Source organism: Psittacula echo (assembly GCF_963264785.1).
Source record: "Psittacula echo genome assembly, chromosome: 17".
Taxonomy (NCBI): domain Eukaryota; kingdom Metazoa; phylum Chordata; class Aves; order Psittaciformes; family Psittacidae; genus Psittacula; species Psittacula echo.
Window position 1 is genome coordinate 2638349 of NC_137753.1, and position 25479 is coordinate 2663827.

General features: G+C 54.6%; 1 protein-coding gene across 2 annotated transcripts; it reads left to right on the top strand.

Moving 5' to 3' along the window:
• Positions 1 to 3420: 3420 nt before the first annotated feature.
• Positions 3421 to 17959, top strand: TMEM240 (transmembrane protein 240; the record flags this gene model as incomplete). Of its 2 annotated transcripts, XM_080631295.1 has the most annotated exons (4): positions 3421 to 3477; positions 3707 to 3813; positions 14257 to 14465; positions 17697 to 17959. In XM_080631295.1, the coding sequence occupies 4 exons, from the start codon at positions 3421 to 3423 to the stop codon at positions 17843 to 17845; spliced, it is 522 nt and encodes a 173-aa protein (XP_080487421.1). In that variant the 3' UTR covers positions 17846 to 17959. The 2 variants fall into 2 exon arrangements, with proteins under 2 accessions (XP_080487421.1, XP_080487420.1); XM_080631294.1 differs by lacking the exon at positions 3421 to 3477 and having other exon boundaries at positions 3614 to 3813.
• Positions 17960 to 25479: the final 7520 nt, after the last annotated feature.

Here is a 25479-nt window from a genome sequence, read left to right on the forward strand (position 1 = left end):
ATCCCAGTTACATTTCCCCAATGCAGCAGCCTAATTAATTTGTTGCTAGGCAGATTACCCAGCTTCAACTACTACTCATAACATGTAGGAGCTTAGGAGAAGGTATCAGTTAAGGACACACATAAATGTTTGTACCAGCTATGAAAAGAACAGGGGAATAAAAAAGTGGAGTATAGGGAGGGTATAGAACAGCTGAATGGGTTCTTGTGGAAGAAATGCTGTAGTTCTTGTGCAGACTCTAAATTCTGACCCCTGTAAGCACCCCAGAACTCCGGCTGAGGTCTATGCTCCCTTCAAGATGAAAATAGAGGGAATCGGTTCCTGTGACTTTGGCTTGTGATAATATTCCTACCCGGGCTGCATGCTGACAGTGCAAAACCAAACCTGGGATGGTTCCCATATAGGTGTCTCTGAACTTTTTTATTGTGTTGTTGCTGGGGCTTGAAAGATATAAGGGAAGGATATGTTTACTGTCTGCCCTCAAATGCTAGAGGCTGGGTGACAGCACCAGGTCATTCTTTGGTTAAAACAAAGGAAAAAGGCAGGTGGACTACAGACTTGTCTGCATGAGGGTGATGGTGACAGGCCAACATGGGACTTGAAGCTGAGCAGGAGCCAGAGGTAGCGTGGATGTGGATGCTTGTTTTCCAAAAGCAGCAGGTTACTTCTAGTGATATTATAGCGATTAGGAACATGTTTAACAAACGTGTTGTAAAGTATTGTGGTAGGAACCCAAAACTGTCTAAGCATCTGCTACACAGCATTACCTAGAGTAAAAAAAACAGCCTTTGCTCATGCAAGTGTAATGTCACTTTGCTCGAGTACAGTCAGTCCCTGCTGCCTCTTTGCATTAGGTGGAAGCTCCTAGAGGAACTTCTCTCAGTTCCCCGAGACAGTCAGATGTGCTGAACACCATGCACAGCCTCAGGTTGTTCTTGGGTCTCTAATTAGGCTGTGAGCAGCCCAGAGTTCACTGCGTGCTAGTCCTGAAGGGATTTCAGTGTTGCTGCAGGTTTGTTTCTGCTGAACAAGGCAGCCTTCAAGTACCTAATGGGGCAGACAGGAAATCTGGAGAGGGATCTTCATCAGGGACTGTAGTGATAGGACAGGGGGCAATGGGTGCCCTAAGCCCAGCTGAGAGCTGACCCAGCCTAGTTTGTGGCAATGGCTGGAGGAGCCGAGACATCAGCTGATGGACTTCAGTTATGCAAAATTCCTTGACACTTCCCTTCAGATTGTCCATTCTCTGCTGTGATTTCATTTGGCTGTTACTTTAAAAATACCTGTGTCTTCTGCCACTGGCAGAGTAGCCGGCTGCATTATCTCTGCATTACTGAGATGCATTACTCTGCATTCAGACAGTCGGAACCACCCCCCAGCTCAGTAAGAAGTGACAGCAGCTCAGGGAAGAGGCAACCCTCAGGGGTTGGACAGGAACGTGGTGATGGGCACCTTCCCATCCCTGCTGCTCTTTGGCTTATCAAATGCTTCATATGCGTGGCTTCATTTAAGGAAAAAAGATCTGCACTGCAATCTGTGCTCTAATTTGAGGACACCATTTAGTGGTTTTAATTGTGTGACAGTATTTTGGTATTTTCAATACCCGGTAGTAGGTTAATGACTGTTCCTTGAAGAATGGAGTTTATATAACCCAAGTCATTACATAAGGCAGCTGGTTGTGGCCTGAGGAACAGGAGGAAAAACAAATACGTGAGGATGCAAAACCCAGAGCAAGCAAACTCCATGCTGATGACCCTGAGAAACCTAAACTATAAATGTTACTTGAGTTCTAGCAAGGTGAAACTCACCTTGAGGAAGGCTGAGGGCTTGGAGATAGAGGCACGACGCGATAGCCATCAAGCTCTGTGCTACCACGCATTTCCCACGTGGTGGCTATGTGGTTTACATTAAAACAAACAGCAAACAAGCAAGCAGAAAGTTATTCCTGTGCTCTGCTATTTTTCCCAGAGCTCCGAACCATGGCCTGAGGTGGACCGACCCAGTGGTGAAATAAAACCATGGGAAAACCTCAAGCATAACCGTTTGCCCAGACCTTAGATCTCAGGCTTGATAGACAGGATGATGTGTGGGGTAGTTTTAGTTCAGTCCCAAAAGTGAGTGGGTCTCCTGCATCCACATCACCCCAGCTATTCTTAGGGTGCTGAGATGTCCTAGGAGATGGTGGGCAGAGGTGGGAATCGTTCCTGGCTCTGATGCCAAGGAAGGGCTGGGCGCCCGCAGCCTTCCTTATGTGCCCCTTCGGGCATCTTCCTTGGGGCAAGCGGATGCTCGGGCCCTGGGATGAGCAGAAGGAGCGAAGGCTGGAGCTTCCCCCGGTGGGGCCGCGGCTCTCGGAGCGGGCAGCGGCTGCCGGAGGGAGCGCGGCGGCAATCGGGGCTCCGGTGTCCCCCTTCCCCGCACCCCCGGTTGGGGGGTCCCGGCGGTGCCCCGGGGCCAGCCCCGGGCGGGAGGAAGGGCGGGGTGAGGATGGCGTGTGGGACTGGAAATGCGGCCAAGCGCCGCTGCCGGGGCTTCTTCGCTGGGAAGAGCGAGTGTGTGCGGGGCGGGGGGAGCCCCGCACGGGCAGGTCCGCAGCGCCGCCGCCCGCCATGAGCCGCTCCCGGAGCTTCGCCTCCCCGCGTAGGTAAATGCCCGGGGTGGGGAAGGGGCGGCCGGTTCCGTGGGGCTCATCCCCCCCTCCCCGTGCGGAGCCACCCGAGCCCGGTGCGGGGGGGAACGGGCCGGGGGCTGCCAGCGCTGAGCCGAGCAGCGGGGACACGCAGCCCCGAGCCGGGAAGGGGAAGGGGGGGTGGTGTTGATGGGTTATTTTTGGGTGTCTTTTTTTTGACGTTTGAGGTATTTATTTATTTATTGTATTTTTTTCATTGCACCGATCGGGAGGGGGGTTGATTTCGGCGAAGAGGATGCAATGAGGCTCCCCCGGACTGGGTGATTTGTGCAGCCTGCCTCCTCCTCCTCCTCCCCTAGCCTTCCTCTCCCCCCCCCCCCCTTTCCTCCCCGTTTTTGGCTGGCTCGCTTTCCAGTTGCTGCATGAAGGGCTGTGCTTGTGGCGGTGCCTGCCCGCTCCCGGAGACGTGGCGCACCCCCCTCGGCCGAGGGGAGGCCGGGGCCAAAGAGAAGGGGGGGGGTTTTGGGGGGGAGGGTGTATTTTTTTGTGATTCTTTTTATTTTTTATCTATCACATCTGTCCTAGAAAAATAAAAACATAAAGGGGGCAGGGCGCGGGAGCCCGCGGCATTCCCGGCGCGGGGAACACGCGTGTGTGCGGGGGGCCCCCCGCCGCACCGCAGCGTGCGGGCGCTGAGCGCGATGCGCCCCGGGCTGAGCTCTGCGGAATAGCGCGGCCGCCGCTCGCCGTCCGCGGGCTGGACGGACCCGACCGCTGGCAATTCCCTATTGATGTCCATGAATGCAAACACCATGATTTTCATGATCCTGGGCGCCTCTATCGTTATGGTAAGAGATTTTGCTTATTTCCCTCCCCTCCATCCCTCCTCCTCTTCCCCTCCCTGCACTGTCCCTCAGCCTGTGCACCTCTGTGTGTGTGCGCGTGTGCATGTGCCCCATTAAACACCAAAGATTATTTTTCTTTATGACTGCTTCAGTCTTTGGCAATCAAACTCGAGTCAATGTTTTATTCCATCATCCAGAGTTGACCAGATGCCTTGGTTATGGGCTCTTACAGGCAATAGCTTGCTTGATGGACATGAATGCGTTGTTGGACAGATTTCACAATTACATCTTACCGCATCTGCGAGGGGAAGACCGAGTTTGTCACTGCAACTGTGGAAGGTAAGTTCCCTGCATTAGAGCTCTCACCCGGCCCCCCAGCCCCTTCCCACCTCATCCCATTGGAAAGGCACAGCGAGGTGGTGGCCAGCGGCGGGGTGCTGCTGGCTGGGCTACCATCTTTGCATTCTGGCTGTGTCTCACCTTCCTGCATGAAGGGAGGGGGGGCTGGGTGGGTTTTCCTGAAGAAGAGTTTTCCAGGGGCCTGGAAGTCCATTTTCCTTTGTGTGCATGTTGTGTATGTGCATCTGGGAGCCCTGGGACACTAACTTTCATCTAAACGCTCGTGATTCTGCTGTTGTCGTCACTGGCTGCGTTGCTTCTTGGTGTGTTGGTGGTCCTGGTGTTGCAGTTGATGGCTTAAATGGAATGGGGTTTGGAGGTTCTGTGTCCAGGAAGGAACGTTGCTGTCTAGGACAGAGTCACTTTGAGGCTTTGTAATCTTTGATCAGCTTTTAATTCTCCGTGGCTTTCCTGCTGAGAGTTGTGATGGTGCTGGACAGGGGTAGCTGGGCTGTGCTTTGTGGAGCATTGTGTCAGCTCAGAGCACCGGGGTGCATCCTGTGCCAGGAGTGATGCCTTTGCTGTGTGCGAGTTTATGACTGGACAAATACCCACCTCTCCCCACGGCTGTTTGGCACCGCTTCATCCTCCTGAACAGGGTTCACTTCTTGTGTCGTGTGTCAGCGCTGGAGAGCTCAACCGGGCTTTGGCTGCTCTCCTGTTAGAGCCTGGGGACTGAGTGCTGGGGGGTGAACGTCTCTCTTCGCTATGGGACTGCTGTCAGTGACCCCTTCGAGGCCTCATTCCCCTCCTGTGCCTGAGTACTCACTGCCTGCTGCTGCTGGAGAGTTTCTTCTCTGTGGGGAAGTAAAGCAGCACGAGGCTGTGCCAGCCAAAGGATGTGCTGGGGGAGCCCTCCCCTGCCACATCCAGCATTCAGATCGAGCTTTACCCCTCTTTGAGCATCCTCTGGAACCAGCTGCATCCCTGGTGTCGCATCCCTCTGGTGCCCCTGGTGTGGAAGCTAAGCTGAAACTGGGGTGTGTATAGTTTAATGAAGGAAAACTGCTTTGCCCTTCCACTCTGCTTCAGTCACTGATGGTGATTGTTACCGTGCTCCCCATGGTTCCTCCTCAGGTTCCTGTGGCAGAACAGCAAAGAAGGTACAAGCCTGTAGAGCCAGATGCAGCCAGGCCTGAGGGATTTAGTGAGCAAACCCTCAATCCTGGCTCCTTGGGCACTTCAGGCACCTTGTGTTGGGGTCAATGGGGAAGACTGTGGGCAAGAAACATCCACAGCATCTTTGACTTTCTTTTTTGGCAGGGATTGGCTTTTTTTAGGGAACATTTTGGAGTCATCTTGACGTTTTTCACTAGTTTAAGAGTCTTCCTCTGCCTCTTCAACCAGTTTCCCTTTTTGCTTGTTAAAGCTGTGTTCAGTGGTGGTGAAAATTGGCTGCCGGTAATAGACTTACACACTGGAGTGACTGAGGTGTGTCAGGTCCCACTGGTGGTGTTGGCAGTGTCCCCTCTGCCCAAGGCTGAGGAGGTGACAGGGACCCTCCGCTCTCCTCTCACTGTATGTCAGTAGAGATGCTGTTGAGCAGGTGAATTAGCCATGGCCCTCTCCCCGTAGTTAGGTCCTTTCTTAGAAAGGACAAACCAGCTTCCAAATTGTCACACATGGATCTGAGAGAAGGCACAAAGCAGAAGTTTACCAGTTGCCTTAGGTGTGTAGAAGGAATGGCTCTTGCCAACAGAAAGAGCATGCCAGTCTCTGCCCCTGGGCATCGCTCTTGTGGTGCATGAGGATTGATTTCAACACATTCATGCTCTGATGGGAGACCCTTGCACAAAGCATCACTGCGCTGTGGGGCTTGTGTGGCCTCGTGCTAAGGTTTGGTCTGAGATCCTCACTGCGAGCTCTGACTGCTGCCCAAGTGCCAGTGTTTTGAGGTCTCTGATTTATAAGGCAGGTGTTGGTGAATGTGCCTTTTTGTCAGCAGTCCAAGTGCTCTGGGTGCAGCTCTTGAGTGCACATAGATGAGCCATAAGCAATTCTGCCTTGCACTAGGCAAGGATGCATCTGGGAGCGGTGGTGCCAGGGATTGATACAGGACTCTTCATTTGCCAATAACCAAAGGGAGTCCTTGGAGGAGGGAACTGGCTGCAGTTCAGCATGTTGCAGGGAGGAATGGGGAAAATGAGTAAATGGTGCAGAAATGGAAGGAGCAATTGGAATGAATGAAGATTGATGTGCAATAGGCTGAGCTGCTGCGATGACTGCTCTTCCCTCCTGCCCTCGCCTAGGTCGTGGTGTCAGTTACCCCCTCTAATTCATTCAGAAATGGTTTCCTGCTCTCCTACCCTGGTTGTATCCATCCTCAGGGTACCAGAGTGGACCCCTTCCCCAGGAATGGTCTGAGCATCCCAGGCCGCACTGGGGTGGCAGGATGAGCTCTGCAGGAGGCATCAGAATCTGCACTGAGCTCATGTTGGTGCGAGGGGCTGGGAGTTGTTGCCTTGCTGGCAGTGGCTGTGCACAGCCAGGGCTGACCATGTGTGTCCCAGTGCCAGCTGGAACCAGGTGTGCTGGGGATGTGGGGCTCTGCCTCTCCCAGGACACCATGTCCCGTCTCATCCCTGCAAGGCTCCAGGGAAAAGCCCACACTTCAGCTCTTGGCTGTTCCTGCTGCTCTTTGATGCTGGACTGCCCCTTCCCAAGCAGAAAACTGCAGGCAGCCCTGGAGTCCTGGCTCTGACCATGGCTGGAAGGGGGCAAAGGCAGATGTGCCCATTAGTGCATCTGTAGCTGCATCTCCATTCCTTTGGCAATGGGATGGGGGCCTGGCTGTTTCCAGCTCCCTCTCCTCATGTTTTTCTGCCTATACTTGCTGCCCCCCCAGGAGGGGTGTCTGGTTCATGGTGGGTGTCCCTCCAGTGCTGGTCTCTGGTGGGAGCTGGCAGGCAGCAGTGTGAGCGGTGCCGTGGGGTGCCCCAGGCTCTGCTCAGGTTTTGGTGGCTCTGGGCTCACTAGAGTCACCTGTGTGCATGGACAGCAAGGCAGAGCGGTCTGGCTGCTCCTCAGATTGCTCTTCAGGTTGCATGGAGGCTGTGGCTGCGATGGCTCCTCACGAGCAGAGAGGTCTGTGCCCATTTTCCTCAACGTAGGCCTAGCAAGGAGGTCCCAGGACAAGTGGAAGGAAGTGCTGGCTTATGGCATCATTCCTGCCTCTTCCTGAAACACCCTCTGCCAGCCCTTGCCTCACAGAGAGGGCCTCATTTCCTGCAGCTGGGGAGTATACTTTGTGTTTTTATCATGGTCCTGAGCACTTGGTGTGTGACTGGGGGGGTCACTGGGGCAAGATATTTGGGGAAGAAACCCATCCCCATCTTCAGGTCCTGCTGAATGCTGAACACTGCTGCCCTTGCTGTGCACATCCCTGCGGGTCAGGGTCACTGGAGCTGTTTGAGGCTGCACCTTTTCAGGTCCATGATGGGAGAAGGGAGTTGTGGCTGTGCTGGGCCAAGGTTTCAGTGCCTGCCTGTGGCTGCAGGGTCCAGACCCATTGGTTGGCTCAGGGTTATGCTGCTGGAGTTTCATGTCCAAGCTGCCCTTGTGCCCAGTGCAAGCAGTTGGTCAAGGCTGGTGCATGTCTGTGGTCTGTTCAGAGCCACTCTGTTCAGTGTGAGTGAGCCTGGGCCGGGCAGCATTGCCACTGGAGTGGTCCTCGCAGAGCTGAGCCGGATGGTCCTTGTGCTGTGAGTGGGAGCAGATGTGCTCATCCACGCAGGGGGGATATTGCTGTTAGGCTGGACCGGGGCTTTCCCACTGGAGCCAAGGAGGGCAAAGCTGCCAGAAGCCCTGAGGCCAAAGTGCATCCACAGCTGCCTGGTGGGAAGGGGAGCTCATGTAGTGATGGTGCATGGAGAGGGAACATCAGCAGAGACAGGGCTGGCACCTGGTGCTGACACTGAGCCTGCACAGACATGCTGGTATGACAGGGACTGTTCCTCTCTTAACATCTGCCTTCTCGCTGGAGGAAGAAGGGGTGACAGCCTCATTTACACTCCTGCTGGCTCCTGTTGATGCCGTGCAGGAATGTGCCTGCTGGAGCAGATCCCTGGGGGAGCTTGGCACTCTCTGTCCTCAGCATGTGGAGATAGTCAGGCTGTCCAAATCACTGTGTTGGGGCCTGCTTGCATGCGGGCAGCTCACCCCTCTGGTTGGGGATGTACCTGTTCTCAGGAGAGAGCAGGGCTATGGGGCACTGCAGGAGCGGAGCGCTGCCCTAGTCCAAATGTCTCTGTCCCAGCCAGTAAAGGGTCCTCTCTGGAAGCAGAGAGCTGGCAGCAGATCAGGAGCTGGGTGATGTCATGCAAAGGAAAAACACCAAAGGGCGTCCGTGGAGGCAGGGTGAGATGGAGAGAACAGATGACACCTGCATGGAGCAAGGGCCGGCCAAAACAGCCGGGGGGGGCCTTGGAAGTCCCGTGTCTGGGAATGGGCAGGGAGCTCAGGAGCTTGGCACGTATTCTCCTTGCCACTGACCTTCTGAGTGACCTTGGCTGAGTCTTTCCCTCCCAGGCAGTGTCTCTCCCCGTGAGCAGGGTTGGAAAGGACTGAGAGGGGTGTGAGCCTTACCTAATGCCAGCATCCTGCAGCAGGGCTGGGGCCCGTCCATCGGAGGGGTACTTCAGCCCTGTTCCCACTGGGCTCTGATCCAGGGGGGAAAATCTCAGGAGAAGGCTATGCCGGGTCTCTCCAGAGCAACTGGTGCAGATGGAGACCCTGCAGTGTGATTTGGCTGGGCGCAGAGCGCTGATGTGTGAAGTGGCTGCTCCCTGGGGCTCTGCCCTGACGCTGGGTCACTGGCAGCATCAGTGACCGTGGTGGATGGCTGGGGGTGCTGGAGCTGTGTTGTCTGGTGGCAGCATGGGTTTGGATAGTGCTGCTTGCTGGGCCCTGTCCTGGGCTAGCACCACTGCTGTTGGGGGTACGCAGAGTACAGTTTTGCCCTGTGTCCTCCTTCCCCAACCACTCTGACCAAGTCATTAAACCTCTTTGTGCCCAGATCCACTGTGGATGTGCTGGGAGTGCTCACTGCCTACTGCTGGAGACCTCCAGGCCTTTCTTAGCCTTCTAAGAGCTGCTCCAGTGCCAAGGGCCCCGGGTCGGTGTTGTCACTCGTGCCATGGTGCCATCGGCACCGGTCTGCAGGCTGGCTTTGCTGGCAAAGCCTGGCAGAGGCTGCTTGGCACGTTTGGAAGAGGCTGCAAGGTCAGACAGGGATGCAGAGCAAGGAGGGCTCTTTGCCTCCCTCTAGCTCTGCTCGCAGCCCTGTGCAGGGCACGCCTGGGTGCTGGCTGTGCCCGGCGGCTGGCAGCAGGGCACGGTAACCCCCATTGCCCCGAACCCCGCTGCAGCTGGCGGTGGGGAACCGGTCACTCCGGGCTGTGACAACTGCATTGTGAGCCTGGGAGATGTGCCACCAGGCCGGGAGGGCGCCAGAGCGTCAGCGTGTGACAGCCCCACGGCAGGGGAGCCGTGGAAGGTGTGGAGGCAGCGCTGGGCTCTTTGCATCTCACACGGCCGCTCAGCGGCGCTTGTTTTGCGGGCTCTGTGCCGTGCCTCGGCTGCAGCAGCCGGCACACACACACAAGGTCACTGGAAGGGACAATAGCGCTTGGGGCAGCTCTGTCGGGGGACTCCCCAAGGCTCTGCCCCTCTTGGCACAGGGGAGGTCTCCCCCTTTTGTCACATAGCCCGGGAAAGGGGACAGGGATGCTGCAGCTCAAGCACATGTGCTCAGACATCGCTGTGCTGCCTTTGTCCTGCAGCTTCAGCTGCTCACCTGAGCCTGGTGCTGGGCACGGACCAGAAAATCCAGTCTGTCCGTTGCTTCAGGCCGTCACCCACTCCTGCTTTCGAGGCTGTTTCTGGCCTGAAGATGGGTTTACATTTACTTCCCTACAATTCCATCAGCTCCACCACACCAAGGGTGGGCATCACTGTGAAGTATGGCTCAAAGCCCACAGCATGTGAAGGGGGGTGGCACATGATTAACCTAGTAGGAATAATTTGTATCCTGGCTCTGTTGTGAACAATGGGTACAAGCTTGAACCGCGCAGGAATTAGCCCTCAGGTTACGTGGTACATCTTGTTCTTGGCGAGAAACATGGTCAGGGATGGATTTACCTTTGGAGGACCACATGTACTTTGTGACAGCTCTGTGCTGTGAACCCCAGAGCCCTCACACCCACGTCGAGGTCTGACTGCTGGCTAAGGGCAATGCAAGGATGAAGGAGGGTTTTGTCTTCTCAAAGGCCTTTGGTTGGTGGAGCAGGCACTGGCTGGAGGGTTATGGCAGCCCCTGGGTGGCTGCGTTCTGAGCACAAGGTTTGGCCAAGAGCCTTTGCTCTGATAGATGTGTATCAGAGCAAATAGACACATTTACATCATCATATGATATATATCTCATCATACACGTGTATATACATCAGCTGCTACAGCTGTCCTGCACTGTCTGCCCTCCCTGGAAGCGCACTGGCATGGGGCTGGGGGGTGTCTTGCTGCATGCCCATTATGCTCAGCATAGAGGTAATACAATCCCCACTGGATACAGCCCCCAGAGCCATGGAGGCCACGTTCCAGTTTCCAATTCCCTTGGTGCACAGTGGGGACACTGGACCTTTGCGCACTGTTAATAACGTGCTGGGACGTGCCCGTGTCTCCGAAGCACTCCTGTAACGTACCCAAGGGCTTGAGCTGCAGCAGAGAACTGTTGCACCAGCAAGAGAAGTCCAGCTTCCCTGAGCCTTGCTAAAGCCTTCCCGATGGAAACCCGGGGTCAGCATTCCACTGCAGAGGGCACTCTGGTCACACAGGGCTCCCAGAGCTGCTTGGACGGTGGCAGGACAGGGCCTCAGGTGCTTTCCTGGGATGCTTTAGTGACAGGAGGCTTTTCTTTTAAGGAAGTTTGTACCTGGGATCCAGCTTTGATTTCTGAGAGCTGGAAAACTCAGTTGCCACATCCAGACAGGTCCAGGATTCCTCTCTCTGTTGAATTTTGCCTTCCATGAATTGCCTTTGGACTTTGTGGCTCACCATACAACCAGGGCTGACTCCTTTCTCCCATAAGACTTCAGGCTGTACAAGCACAGGGATGGCACAGGGATACTGTGAGGACTGAATTCCTCTTTATGGAACGCTGGAAGCCGATGGTCGCTTTGTGTGCCCAGCCTCAGCCCGTGTCTTTCTGTCTGCCCCATTCCGCTCCAGCCTCTAGATTTAAGTGACCACAGCCCCAGGCTCATTGTGCTCTGGAGCCTGGAGAAGAGAAGGCTCAGCAGGGATCTTAATGTATATAAATGCAGGAAGGGAGGGTGTAAAGGCAGGGGCAGGCTCTTTGCAGCGGTGCCCAGTGTCAGGACTGGAGGCACAAACTGAAACACGGGAGGGTCAAACGTCTTCTTACCGTGAGGGTGCCTGAGCACAGGGGCAGGATGTGCCCAGAGCTTGTGGTCACCCTCCTTGGTGATGTTTGAATGGCATCTGAACGTGGTCCTGGGCAACTGGCCCTGCTTGAGCATGGGCTGGACCAGATGACATCCAGGGCTCTTTTCCAACCCCAACCATCCTGTGGCTGTATGGAAGCTACAGCCCAGAAACAGGGACTCAGATCCACCAGCCTTTGGGGACGTTTCCCTGTGCATGGGAAGGGAGCCACAGCCACAGAACGAGTGTCAGCCCCTCGCTGCTGCCCTCAAGGTGCCATTCAGCCCAGTGGTGACCAGAGGAAGCCCGGAGAGCTGGAGGAGGTCCCACTGCAGTGTGCAGAGTCAGCCTGCACCGGGCAGAGGGACGAGGCAGGGAAGAGGTGACTGTGTCCCTTCCCTCGGTGCCTGCAAGCAAACAACAAGAGCTGTGAAGGAAACAGGGTGTACGATAGGGAAAAGCTCTTGTGAAGCATGTGAGGAGGGTGCCATGGCCCATGTCACTTCCTAGGAATGGGTCTGTCCTGGATATGTGGGAAGTTCTGCTCTCTCAGCCCCAGCGGTGCTCTGCATGGCCCTGTGCGTTGTGATGCAGCGGTACAGAGGAGATGCATCCAGCTCCTGCTCAGGCACTTCGTGATCATTTCAGCCTGGTTTTCTGGAGGTGTTTGTGGACTCAGCCCTTAGGCTCTTTCTGTACTGCAAGAAGCGAAATGGATTCAGTTAAGTTATCCCTGGCAGTGATGGGAAGCATGGCACATGGGAGGTGTGTGTGAGGCTTGCCTTAGAATCATAGAATCATAGAATAGTTAGGGTTGGAAAGGACCCTAAGATCATCCAGTTCCAACCCCGCTGCCTTCTCCCCTTCTGCAAAGCAGCTTGTCTCTGTTCATTAAATTAATGGGAGCCCTCCTGTTCATGAACAATGCTCCCTTTTTGGGAGCCTCTAGATTGTTCCCTACCCAAGTTAAGTTCAGAAATCCCTGGTTACAACCAACCAGCAAGACCAGGGCCTGCCCTAAGCCTCTGAGATCGCTTTGAGGTGCCATCAGAGCATCTCCCTCCTGCTACTGCCCCAGTCTGGTCCTTAGTGCTGGGGCCTTTGCTGAATGCAATGGGGAGCAGTACCAGGCAGCCAGGCCATGGCTAGATGGGTTCCCATCCACACCCCATGGCACCAGGTTGCCCACCAGCCCTGCTCTGCTGGGAGCTGGTGCCTCTGGTGCAGGTGGCCCCCATTAAGTCATTGCTGAGATTAGGGCTGTTTTCAGGAGGTTCCTTTGAGTGGAGGTTTGTTTGTGTCAATATTTGGACGTTCCTCAGGATGATTATGGAGCAACCTGCACCTCATGCATATGCAGAGGCCTCCAGCGATCGCCTCCTCTCCTGCGTGTGAGAGCAAGGCTGGGTCCGTGGATGTGGGAGAGACGTGTGTGTAGGTGATGCTGGTATGGGCAGTGCCGGGGGAGCCCATGTCAATGTGCCCTGTCCTTGAGCCAGCCCCTGCCCAGGCAGTGCTGTCCCCAAAGCAGAGGCAGTGGGAGCAGGTACAAGGGCTGAGCACAGAACCTGGGCAGCCTCTCATGGCTCCTGGCTGCTCTCAGGGAAGGTTAAGAGCCATTTAAAGCAGATGCAAAGGCTCCAGAGCAGCTTGCTTCCAGTTCTGCTTTGCATCCTGCATCCCCCATCATCTGGGATCCTCCTATCCCACATGTTCAGCCCACACGGACCTGCCTTACTTTTTCTACTCTACAACTCCCCCACTCCATCCCTGCCATTTTCCTGCTTTTCCCGAGTTAACCAGGGTCTTTCAAGCAGTTCAGCATCATCACAAGCTCGGTCTCCATCACCTCATTGCACAAATGAACCCAAGCGAGGCTTCTGGCTGCTCCTGTGCTGAGATTTCTTGCTATCTATCTGCTACAGGCAGTAACTGCTGCCTATTGCTTGACAAGGGTAAGGGGGACCCACATCCCACCTCTGCCATCTGCTCCCTGAGGATGAGTTCAAGGCATGCTTTTAGGTGCTGCCTCCATGGCTGTAGACATGTTCTGCTTTAATATAGAATCGTAGAATCCCAGCCTGGTTTGGGTTGGAAAAGACCTTGAGATCACCCAGCTCCAACCCCTGCCACGGGCAGGGACACCTTCCACTGGAGCAGCTTGCACCAAGCCCCTGTGTCCAACCTGGCCTTGAACACTGCCAGGGATGGGGCAGCCACAGCTTCCCTGGGCACCCTGTGCCAGCGCCTCAGCACCCTCACAGGGAAGAGCTTCTGCCTAAGAGCTCCCCTGTTTCAGTTTGAACCCATCACCCCTTGCCCTATCACTACAGTCCCTGATGAAGATCCCTCTCCAGCATCCTCAGATGTGAAACAGTAGTTGAAAGTATGTGAAATAACATGTGGAAGATGTGATTCTTGTTGAGGGATAGGACACGAAGCAAAGCAGCATCCCCTGGAGCAGCACCATGAAGTCACCAGCATGGGCAGTTCTTCAGAGAGGACTTCTCTCACTCCTGTGAGGCACCACGTTCCGATGGTGCTTGGTGCACGGCTGCCCTCGAGCCTGTCTGGACTCACAGGAGCAGAGTGTTCCTGACCTCTGCCTGTGGACATGCAAGCATTTGTGCCCTTTACATCTCTGCAGAGTGACAGCTCCAGCCTCACGCTGCCCTTAATGGTATTTCCCATTTCACAGCTGATGGGCTTAGGCCCGGCGATGTGTCTGGAATGTGACACGAGTCCCAGCCATGATTTCAGGTTTCTGTACTTCTCTTCCTCACTCTTTGCCAATTCTCTGCTGATTTAAGCCCAAAAAAGCCCTTCTGCTCGCAGGGATGCTGGTAGGAACTCGAAGGAATGGTGTTAAAGCAGCCCCTGCTGCTGAACAGACAAACTCTGCTCGTCTCCACTGATGCTTTTCCCTCTTTCTGTTCCCTGCAACAGGCATCATGTCCATTATGTTATCCCATACGACGGGGATCAGTCAGTGGTGGACTCCTCGGAGAATTACTTTGTGACTGACAATGTAACCAAGCAAGAGATTGATCTGATGCTGGGACTTTTGCTGGGCTTTTGTATAAGCTGGTTTCTGGTGTGGATGGATGGGGTTCTCCATTACGCAGTGCGAGCCTGGAGAACCAGCCGACGGTATGGTAAGTGCATCCGTGTGGGCTCCCTTCTCCTCCCTCGATCCCTTGCCCTGTCCTCTGGGGCTGGTGGAAAGGGAGGAGGTCGCCTTGTTCCATGGGGATTTTCCTGAGCAGCCACAGCCCAGCCCTCTTTATCCACGCAGGAATATTTCCATGGATATAGCCACATTCTCGCCTCAAGGGCCATGCTTTGGGAGGTGTGAAGTTTGTGTTGGTGCTAAGGGGGTTTGATGGAAGCCAACATCAGCAGGTTGGCAGATGCTGGCTCTGTGTGTCTGCGCATGTGGGCAGGGTAGTTTCAGGCCAGACAAAACTTCCCTGAAACGTGGATTTTTCCATGCATTTGATTTGCAGCCAGGCACATCCTTATGGAGTGCAGCCTCTGGTTGTTTGTATAAACTGGGAACAATGTGCTGGCAATGACAGACACCGCTGTGTTGTGGCAGGAACACATCAGCTGAGGTTTTCCCATCCTCATTGCTGTTCCAGATGCGTCTTCTTTCAAGCAGTGACATCAGCCTGTGTGTTACTGTAGTAACATACAGCGTTAGCTGCACTGGTTAGCCTTTGGACCAGTTAGTTGAACTAACACCCTGGGAATGACCAACAGGTGCTCCTTCAGAGGCCCTCTCTGCCCTCTTTGCTCCCTCAGCATTGACATCCCAGGGACTTCAATTGTTATAGGGGGAAAAAGACAGAAAAACTGTTAAAATAGCAAATTACTTGTAATTCCATAAGAGTGTACCTACAAATCTCAGCCTCTGACTCTGACTGATGGTGTCTGTCAAAGTACAACTCGGAGGAAAAGGAGAGTGAGCAAGAGAAAGATGTATCTGTAGGAAATTCTCATTATGGAAGGGGACAATCCCTTTCTAAAAACCCAGCTCAAAATGCTATTAATTCCTCATTAGTCTTCCCAAATCCCCAGCAGCTTGAGCAGCTCCTGAAGCGGGGCTCTCTTGAGGCTGTGCTGCTGCCATTGCCCAAGCAGAAGGCCAATTGCCAGGGTTTCCAGTGAGATCTAAGGTGTCGGAGCCAATCTTGAGGCTGTGACACCTGGTTGTCACCAGACCATCCGTGGCTGTGATCTCATCCTCCTCATGAAGTCAGCAGGGCCTTGGGTGAGATGCTACGGTGCGCGCAGTGATGTTGCTCCTAAGGACGCTAAATGCCTTGCGTTATGGCTGCATCCATGCTACCACCCTCTAACCTACCTTCTTGTGAATGGATACTGCATAGGCTTTTAGTTTTAATAATTAATGGTAATGCTAGTAATTAATTTAGTGTTTAAGATGAATGATCTTTTTTGCTTTCTCCCTGTGCATGCATATTCTCAGGGTTTAAGAAGAGGTTGGCCAATATGCCGCGCAGATGCATCTTTACACAAAGAGAATGCAGTTTTACCTTGCACCCAGCTTTTTCCTCCCTTAACAACCCCATTGGCAGTGCCCCTGCCACGATGCAGAAGGCTGACACCCCTTCTGCCCTGAGACATTGTCGCTGAGTGCTGTTTTAGGGGTGTTGCACCAGCCACATGGTCCCAGTCTGCTCTTAAACCAGGTTGGTTGTTCCACAGCTGTGTGCTTGTACAGTTCCCAGCTCTATTGACAGCCCTGTGTCCTCACAGTCAAATATGTGATAGAGGAGACCCTGGAAGCCCTCCTCATCTGATCCGTGGGTGAGGTTTCCCGTGGGACACGATTTCTCCTTCCACTAAAGGATTTTTAAGGTGCATTTCATTAAAGACAGGCTGAAAAGTCACTGGGGAATTTCAAGCTAAATAATGAACACTGAGCATTTAGGTATTGCCTATTCATTTAAAACAACTACATAAATCCAGCCATTTTAAAGGCAATAAGCAGAAAGGATAACTGTTTCTTTGCTGAACAAGTACCTAAGCCAAGATTTCCTTCTAAAGAAAGAAATGATGCTTGTGACTGTGAGAGCTTGGGGTAGGGGGAGTACAGAGCACTGTGCTGGTACAGGATGGAGAGCCCTCCCTGCAAGATGTGAGTAGCACTTAGCAATGACTCAATGTCACATTGGGGCCTCATCAGCTTAGATTTCGGTGTGTTCAAATAACCTATAGCTCCTTCCTGATGGAAGAGATGGCTTAAAATAGAAAATACCCCATCGAAACTCTTATGTCAGGTTGTACCTCATAGTAACTGCGGTGCTGGTCAGAGCAGTCATGTACCACCTCCTGCTAGTTGGAATAGTTCAGCTTTACACAGTCCATTGCTCTCTGGGACTTGCACATTCTCCTTTGTGGATGTATTCCTGCGTGGAATGACCCAAAGCTCTCATGACACTGAATGGCAACTGAAACATCGCTATAGGGAAGGGTTCATAGGCTGAGAGCGGACACAGGCTGTGGGACAGGAGGTTTGTGCTGCTGGTGTGTGAAATTGGCCCGTGTTTCAGGGGACAGAAGCAAAGAGCAGGGGTGGAACAGGGGTGATGATACGTGTGCAGCTTGGTCCCCAGAGCTGCTCCCTGCCGGCTGCAGTGGTGAGCAGCGATCACTGTGGGGTTACTGCCTCTGCTGACGCTTGTTCTTGCTGTCAGCCTGGCACGCAGAGTGTGAGTGAGGCACGAAGAGGGCTGGAGAACAGGGCTCAACACAAGGGGTTGGCTCCTACCAAGAGGAGGAAGCTGGGGTTTGCCTCTTCCAGCTCCCACCCTCACTGTCCTGATGGGGCTCTTGAAACAAGCTGCTCCTACAGCAGGCACAAAGTTGGGGCTGTTCAGCCTGGAGAAGAGAAGCTGCGTGGAGACCTCGGAGCAGCTTCCAGTATCTGAAGGGGGCTACAAGGATGCTGGGGATGGACTCTTCATCAGGGACTGTAGTGACAGGACAAGGGGTAACGGGTTCAAACTGAAACAGGGGAAGTTTAGATTGGATCTAAGGAAGAAATTCTTTACTGTGAGGGTGGTGAGGCACTGGAATGGGTTGCCCAGGGAGGTTGTGAATGCTCCATCCTTGGCGGTGTTCAAGGCCAGGTTGGATGAGGCCTTGGGTGCCATGGTTTAGTGTGGGGTGTCCCTGCCCATGGCAGGGGGGCTGGAACTGGGTGATCCCAAGGTCCTTTCCAACCCTAACTAGTCTGTGATTCTATGTCTGAGGTGTGGATGTGATCACGTTCAGGGCTACAGCCAAGGCGAGAAGCCTGGCTGGGGAAAAGGGCCTTGCCGTTCCCGTCGTCCCTCACCTCCCTTCTTTCTGCCTTCCAGACAATTCCTGGTCTTGGATTCCCAAATTTTGTAACTTGAAGGAGTTCAGGAAACGTCACCACAGGCAGTACGAGGAGGCCACCGGGAACATGGTGCACATCAAACAGAAGCTGTACCACAACGGGCACCCCAGCCCACGGCACCTCTGAGGAATGCCTTCCCCTCCAGAGACTGCAGGGAGCTTCTGAAGAGGACTTTGCTCTTTTTGCAGGGGAACAGCTGCAGGTTTGCTCCGTGTGGAAGCCAGCTGAGAACACGGTTTTACTGCCCCATCCCGTGTGTCCCTGTGGCACACGGGGATGCACAGCTAAGCCGGTCCGGGATGCTACGCAGCCACGACATTGCACTGTGTTCCACGTTTTATTGTCAGACTCGTGTATATATGTAAAAAGCAAACAGACACAAAAGAGAAAAGAGATTTGCATTATACTTTCAGCCCCCTTTTCCTGCCATTCACGGCTGTCCTGCACATCCAGCTACCCGACAAGGAATGTTGGCTGAGGGTATGGAGCTGGGACAACATGAAGAAGATGCAGAGTTTCTCCTCCAGGAGCTCAAGTCCCCCCGTTCCTTTGGTCCTTCAACTTGGTTTTGCTCTGCTCTGTTCCTTCCCTTGCTAGAATGGCTTGGCTGGGCCCAGGTTTGGAAGGGGGCTGCTGCCCGCTGGTTGTGGAGGCACAGCATCCTTGCTGCTTTGGTTCCTGGTCTGGGGAGTTGCTGGGGGGGGTAGGAAGTCCTGGGAATATATAACTGATCTGTTGTTTGCATTGCTGTACACTGAAACCTGCCTTAAGCAATCCAAGACATCTCAGTACCAGGGGAACAGCACTGTAAGGGATCAGTCTGTCTAATGGGGCTGGTGCTGCCTGGTTTCCACCACTTCGATACTGGTGGTACCTGGCCGATGCCGGTGCTGTTGTTCTTCACCAGTGCTGCAGAGGAGATGCTCCTGATATGGGAGGAGAAGTGTATTGAGTTGAATAATGTTAGATCTGACTCGGACCCCGGCCATACCCCTCTGCTCCATAAACCACCACCCACCCCTTGCCTGGAGGAAAGGAGCCGCTCTCCCCTCTTGTTAGGGGGTGAGCCCGAGGCCCTGGTTCGTACCACCCTAGGAATGAGGATAGAGAGGGTCCTGTTACCAGTCTTCACTCTTCCTGCACATGAGCAGCCACCTTCTTCTTGTGTTAACTGCTCCAAGCTGAAATAACCTCAGCACCAGGCTGGGCTTGGCTTGAGGAACACAGAGAGATGTGGGCCTGGAGCTAAACTCATCCACAGAGCCCACCGTCCCCGTAATGGGTGGAATCAAAGTGCGAGGATGCTCTAACATGGTTTTGCCTTTGCTTCCCCTGGTCACAGCTTAGGTGTGGGTTTGAAGGTAGCTCTCAAGTGTCTGAAACCAACCTCAACATCCAGAGACCTCCTTCGCTTGCAGTAAGAGTTGCCTGGATGTGCTGATAAAGCCCATGTGCACCAAGACAATGTGGTGGTATTTGATTCCTGTAGCAGCCCTGTTCTGCTGGGGGACAGAAGCAATGTCCCCAGCCTGCATTGCTTTGGCACAGGCTGGGCAGCAGACAGCAGTATCCCTGCTGACTGCAGTGGGAAGAGAGGGATTTCCTTGAACAAGGGAGGGAGATGCTAGCCCCAAATATTGAAGGTGGTAGCCCTGAATCCCAATCATTTCTCCTTCATTCATCGTTCTGTATTGAGTGGGCTGGTGTTTAAATGGGGAAAACATCCAGAACAAAAGGATGATGAATACTACCAGAAACTGCTGTTTTCTTCTGTGGATTCCTTGAATCTGTCAGTGGCCTCCTATTGTTGGATTGCTCTGCCCTGCTCTAGCAACTGCCCTTAGCTGAGTTATCATTAAATACGAGATTTCCATGGTTAAGTCTGATCCACACCAGAACTGCGGAAGAACAGGAGGCTCTGGAATAGAGGGAAGAAAATCTGACGTGATATTCCCATTGTTTCAGAACAGATTGGATTTATCCTGCTGTGCCTGCAGCTGTTACCCTCTCTCTTGGTTGCGCGCAGTCAAAAAAACAACCAGAGCATCCTCCCAGTGCAATTGGATTTACTGGGAGTAATTCACTGGTTCTGCAGTCAAAGGAACCAGAAATATCCTCATAGGGCAAGGTTGTCCCAGCGCACACTAAACCAATGGGATTAATCCTGGAGAACTTCATAGGGCTTTGAGTCTCATCCTTAAGAAATAAGGGGAAAGATCCTTCCTGTGCAGTAAGGTCCGGTCCTATTCCTGGCCCAAAAGATCTGGTGCATCTTCGGTGCAGGGAGGATGTCAAACAGCTGAATAGAGGCACAAGGTCAGGCTCCTGCTGTGAGGTGCCCTTTCCTCCGAGCCTAGGACACTGCTGTAGATGTGACCCTCATCACAGAGATGCCTGTTGCTGGGATGGGGTAACCTTACACACCAAGTAAGGCTGCAGTGCTCATGGCCAGGTCGGACGGGGCTTGGAGCAACCTGCTCTAGTGGAAGGTGTTGGGGTTGGGTGAGCTTTAAGGTCCTTTTAACCCAAACCAGTGATTCTATGAGCTCTCCCTGCACAGGGGCAGCCCAGCTCCCATGTGTTATTTAACCCGTGGTGGTGTGCAGGAGGCTGTTGTTCCCAACAGCCAAGTGTCTGCCGTATCTTCTCCTTGGGGCCGCGTGGAGCAGTTGTGTTGGGTATAGCGGAGCCCCAGTACCAGCACTGCATCCTGCTCTCTCTCTGCTTCACATCAGCACTCCTGCCCTGCCCCATCCTGCTCGAGGTGTGAGCCTCCCCAGCCCCGTCTCATGTGTGGTCTCTTGTTCCTCTGTCCAAGTGAGGCTGCTCCTGTTGCTTGCAGCGCGGTTGTCTGTAGTCTGCCGTCTTCTCCTGTGCATGTGTTCGTTCTGCTTCTGTCTGGTTGTGGGGGTGTTCTCTCCTTGTTTAATTGTCTGAGATGTGCTAGTGTTGACTCGTTTGTTGTTCTCCTGCCTCTGATCCAGTCTTCACACACAATCAAGAAGAACGTAGATTGAAACGACACCACCAACGACCGCTGAACCCAGCAACAGCCCCAGACAAGCAGGGTTCAGCTGGGAGGACGTGACTTTGGCATCAGGGAGTTGACACAACAAGGTCAGGGCTACGCAAGCGCATGGTCAGAACCTGGGCAAGAGGCAACACAGGGATGCGAAGCATCCAGCTGGCAGCTGTGCCTGCAAAGGCAGCTCCATAGGGACAAAGGAGTGGGAAGCGTGCGCCACGTCTCAGCACTCATCCAACCAGATGCTTTGAGGGAGGCTTCTGCAGCCTCGGGTAGTGTGGGGGGGTTTGTGCCGCCTCAGGAGGGGCTATTTTTAGAGCAGAGATGGAGCTCAGAGCTGCATCCAGAGCTGGGATTGGCACTGGGAATGTTCTCCTGCGTGTTTGGTGTGAGGAGCCCAGGTTTGGCTGCCTGCACCCCGGATGGGATGAGCTGCATAGGAGAGGTGTGGGAAGGGAAATCCACCCTATCAAGCTATAGATCCTTTTTACCAGCACTGCTGCATGATGCCTTTACCCCTCAGTGTGATCCCTGAGGGCATCATGGAGCTGAACCCATTCCACACCAGCCTCTTTCTGTTCCTGCCACCTCCTTTCTTCCCTGTCCCACTCCCGTGTGTGTGTCCATGTGTTCAGGTCCGTGTGTGTCATCACGTGTTCACTGCACGAGGCCCATTCCTCCTCTTTAGAGCCTCCCCTTCATTTCACTCATGTCTTTCCCAACGGGGTTGCCAGTTTCCATCCCCTCTCCAAGCTGAGCCCTGGGATTTCCATGGAGGGGGGACACGGGAGGGATGGCTGCGAGGCACTAAGCCCCCTCCGCTCACAGTGACCAAGGCAGTGGGGACCCTTGCAGGGCAGAGCACATAGATCACGAATAGGTGCCAATAGTGCTCTGCAGGGGGAACACAAGCACAGGACTCGGGGATGCTGTTTGCCTTGATCCTTCCTTACTTTGTTCTGCACTCAGACCAGGTTTGCATGCGTCAGACAGGAAGAGCCACAACGCACGCTGGTACTAACAGAGAAGGGGGACGATGCTGTGCTCCACGTCTAATCACAGGATGACCTTTGCTGTGATTGAAAAGCAATAATGGCCGATTTCCCTTACTCAATACACTTGCCCAGGCAAGGGTCACCCACAGCAGCCTGTGCTGGGGGGGTGAGTGCTGTGCCGAGGCGCAGGGGAGCAGCGGAGAGCTGGGGGTGGTGGGAGGCACTAGAAAAAGCACACTGTGATTTAACTTGGGTCAACGGGCGAGTGTGTTTGAGCCGTTCCTTCCCTTCCAGTCGGGTTGCACCATAGAGGAACCGTCCGGCGCCGCAGCCTTCAGCCCCGTCCTTTGCTGTTTGTCAGTAAAATGGGTTTTTGCATGTTTTGCATCTGAGTGGTTTTTGCAACCCTTTGGGGCGGGAATGGAGGCTCCTGGGGGGGTGCTGGGGGCACTGCAGGGCTTTGGGGCAGGGGGTTAGGAGAGGAGGAGGCTCAAACAGGGCTGGGATGGTGCAGGGAGCAGCTGGGCCCAGCCGTGCTCCGGGCGCTGTTCCCCAGGTTATGGGACATTCTGGGGCACTGCCCCAGATTTTCACCTCGCCGGGGAGCTCCAAGGTCCAAAACTGATCTAAAAGGAAGGTTTTGCTGTTAAAACCAGTTCTGGGTGCAGGCTGCCTCCAGAGGAGCGTGGCTTCTCCTGCCTATTGCCTGCAAGGGCAAGCATGGAAGAAAGGTGCAGGAAACCTGAGAGAGATTGGGCTCATTTCCCTTCCTATCAGTACCAAAATCACCACCAGGAACCTGTCCTTTAGCATCCTTCATCCTGCTGGAAGAGGACCTCACATGCACAAACAGAACAAGTCTGACACCGAGGTGAGCTTCAGTCCTTATGCACAAAGGTGCTGATGGGCGACTTGTTCCAGCGTGGAGATGCTACATGAAAGCAGAGCAGCAACAACCACCCCAAGCCCAAGCAAAGCACCCCCCCCAACAAGCATAAAACCCACCGCAGCAGCAGCAGGGTGATAAAAGCACCCAGGCAGTGTCTGGGGATGAAAGATGGCCAGCAAGAGGCAGGCGATGTGGTCTGCTGAGGGAGGACGAGAGGGAGGGCAGAGCTGCAGGGCAGCCTGGGGACTCCGAGCCACCCGCGTGCTGCTCCCCTTACTAACGTGTTAATGTCTCATAGGCTGGTGATGCTGCGGGAGCCTCCTTGCAGGGGATGCCATTTATCAGGAGGGATCACCAAGACTGGGTAAGGCCAAGCTGCCTCGAGGAATCAGGGGAAAGAGAAGGAAAAGCAGCCCGGCTGCCCCAGGTCATTCAAAGCAAGATCAGACCCTACTGACCCTTCACCATGCACCCAATCTCTGCTGCTGGGGCTTGAGAGGAAGAGACAATGGGAAAAGCAGCCTGGTGGCACCTCCGGAGCATCCGGTTGAGTGGAGTCCTTTGGGTCCTCTTCTGCTGCAGCTCAGATGGGCAAACACTGCCTTATCCCAATGCCCAGTGAATCCAGAGCTCCAGCAGAGCGCCAGGAGCCTGTGAAAGCACTGGCTCAGGGAGGCACATCGGGAGAGGCCCGGAGGCTGCAGAAGCAGGGTGGGAAGGGGCGTCCCCGGGCAGAGGATGTGCGGAGCTGGCAGGCTGCTCCCTGGGGAGCGCGGGGACGAGCACCCACGGGACATGGAAACGCTGCCACGTTCTTGTTGGGATCCCTCCCATTGCTTGCATCCGAGTGCCAGCAGCGCTCAGTCCCCGGAGCAGATGGGCTTCCATCCATCAGCAGAGAGCCTCTCAGTGCAGCAAGGGCAGGGGCTGCGTTATGGAGCGCACAAAGTCACCAAATTTGCCACTTTTAACATAAAAAAACCACATAGGGGTAATAATAACGTAGCAATACAATGGGAGCAGGCACAGACAGAGGGGTATAAAAGAATCTAAGCGGTTCTCCACTCAAATCACAAACACGGGCTGACAATGCACAGCGGAACCTTCCTCCCAGCCAGAAGTAAATACTTCAGCGATGGCAAGTGAGGATGGATAAATGACCACGCGCTGGAGCCCCGAGCACGCTGGCAGTGCAGGGATGGGGGTGACGGACACTTCCTCATCCCTCTGCCCTTGGATTTGCTCTCCAATAGAAATCACTGTCCCAGTAAAGTGCTATCGGCTCGTAGCTCAGCCAGTGCCATGGAGAGAGCCTCAGCCTGGGGTTGCTCCTCTGCACCCCTGCGTGGAGCTCGCTGGGTGCCACCTCCACAGGGACATCATTCACGCCGTGGGCTGACAGCAAAGTGAATGCACTGAGGAGGCTGGCAGGGAGTCAGGGCTGGGCACTGAGACCGGTGCTGAGGCAGGAGCAGCGCCGGGTTCTTCCCTGGTGCATTCCATGGGCAGCGGCGCTGACAGTGCCTGGCACAGCCGTGCAGCAGGGCATGAACTCACCCAGTGAGAGGGGCAAGGATTCAGAGCGGGCTTCATCAGCCCAGCGTGGCACAGGATGTGGGGGAAGGACGAGGGATGTGCAAGCAGGGGGAGAATGGATGGAGAACTTCATTCCCTGTCACCCCGATTGAAGCAGCACTTTGGAGCCTGACCTCCATGGTAGTTCCAGGCTGTAGAAGTGCAGAGCGCATCAGCTACCCATGGTCCAGCGTTCCCTGTGCCACGAACCAGAGCACGAGGCTGTTAAGCTCCAGCAATGGGATTATTTGGATGGAACCTACCCCACCAGCTCCCAGAACACTGTCAGGGAAGAAATGGCATCGGCTGGTACAAGCAGGAGCCACTCCGTGCAGTGGGAAGAGATGGAGACAACAGGGTTGGAGGATGGGACCCAAGCAGAAGTCGTCCACACAACCTCTGCCACTCCTTCACCATTGGGGTTTGATAAGGGATGCACCCATAGCGCTGGGCTGGTGCAAACAGGCATCTCCTGCAGCCAGGGGTAGAACACAAAGCACGGAGAGCACGGATGCGGAGAGCTGGTTGAGGAGCCTGAGGGTGAAGGGAGGCTGAGGCGCACAGGAGCAGCTCTGAGCATTACAGGCCTGCTCCTAGCAGTGAGCTCCAAGCAGGAAGCACAGAAATGCCCTGCTCATCCCTCCCCCACTTTTAAAGGGAAATAAAGAAACCAGGTTTCAGCCAGGAGGGAGCAGAACCCCCCGGGATGCCCAGGATGGGGAAAGAACTTGACCCCTCGGGATACAAACAGCACCGGCTACCGAGCATCTCATCACACACCAGAGCCACCGAAGCATCCACGCGCTCCCCAGAGCACCCGGGTGCCTGTCTTTAACACACACACACACACACACACACACACACACACACACAGAGTCACTTCCATCACAAGGCCATGAGCAAAGCTCATGTAAGGGCAGCGCCATCCATCCTTAGGAGTGGCCATTAAGAGCCCTTGAAGCCCCACTGAAGAGCACTTCTGTCCTGCAGCAAAGAGCGCCCTGAGGGCAGCCCCTGCTCCCGCTGTGCTCCCTGCAGGAGCCTGCTTGGAGCTCACTGCATTCCCGGAGCCGCAGCCCAGCCCCGCTGCCCAGCACGGGATACGCGCCGCGGGATGAGCACCGCGCTCCCGCTGCTTCCATGCAGGGACCTGGTGCCGGGGGAAGGAAGCATCGCATGGAACAGCTGAGCCAGCGGCTGCCTCTCCCACAGCTTTCCAGCAGGATTCTCCTTCCCAGCTACCCGCAGCAGCAGCAGCGCAGGGAAGGACACGACA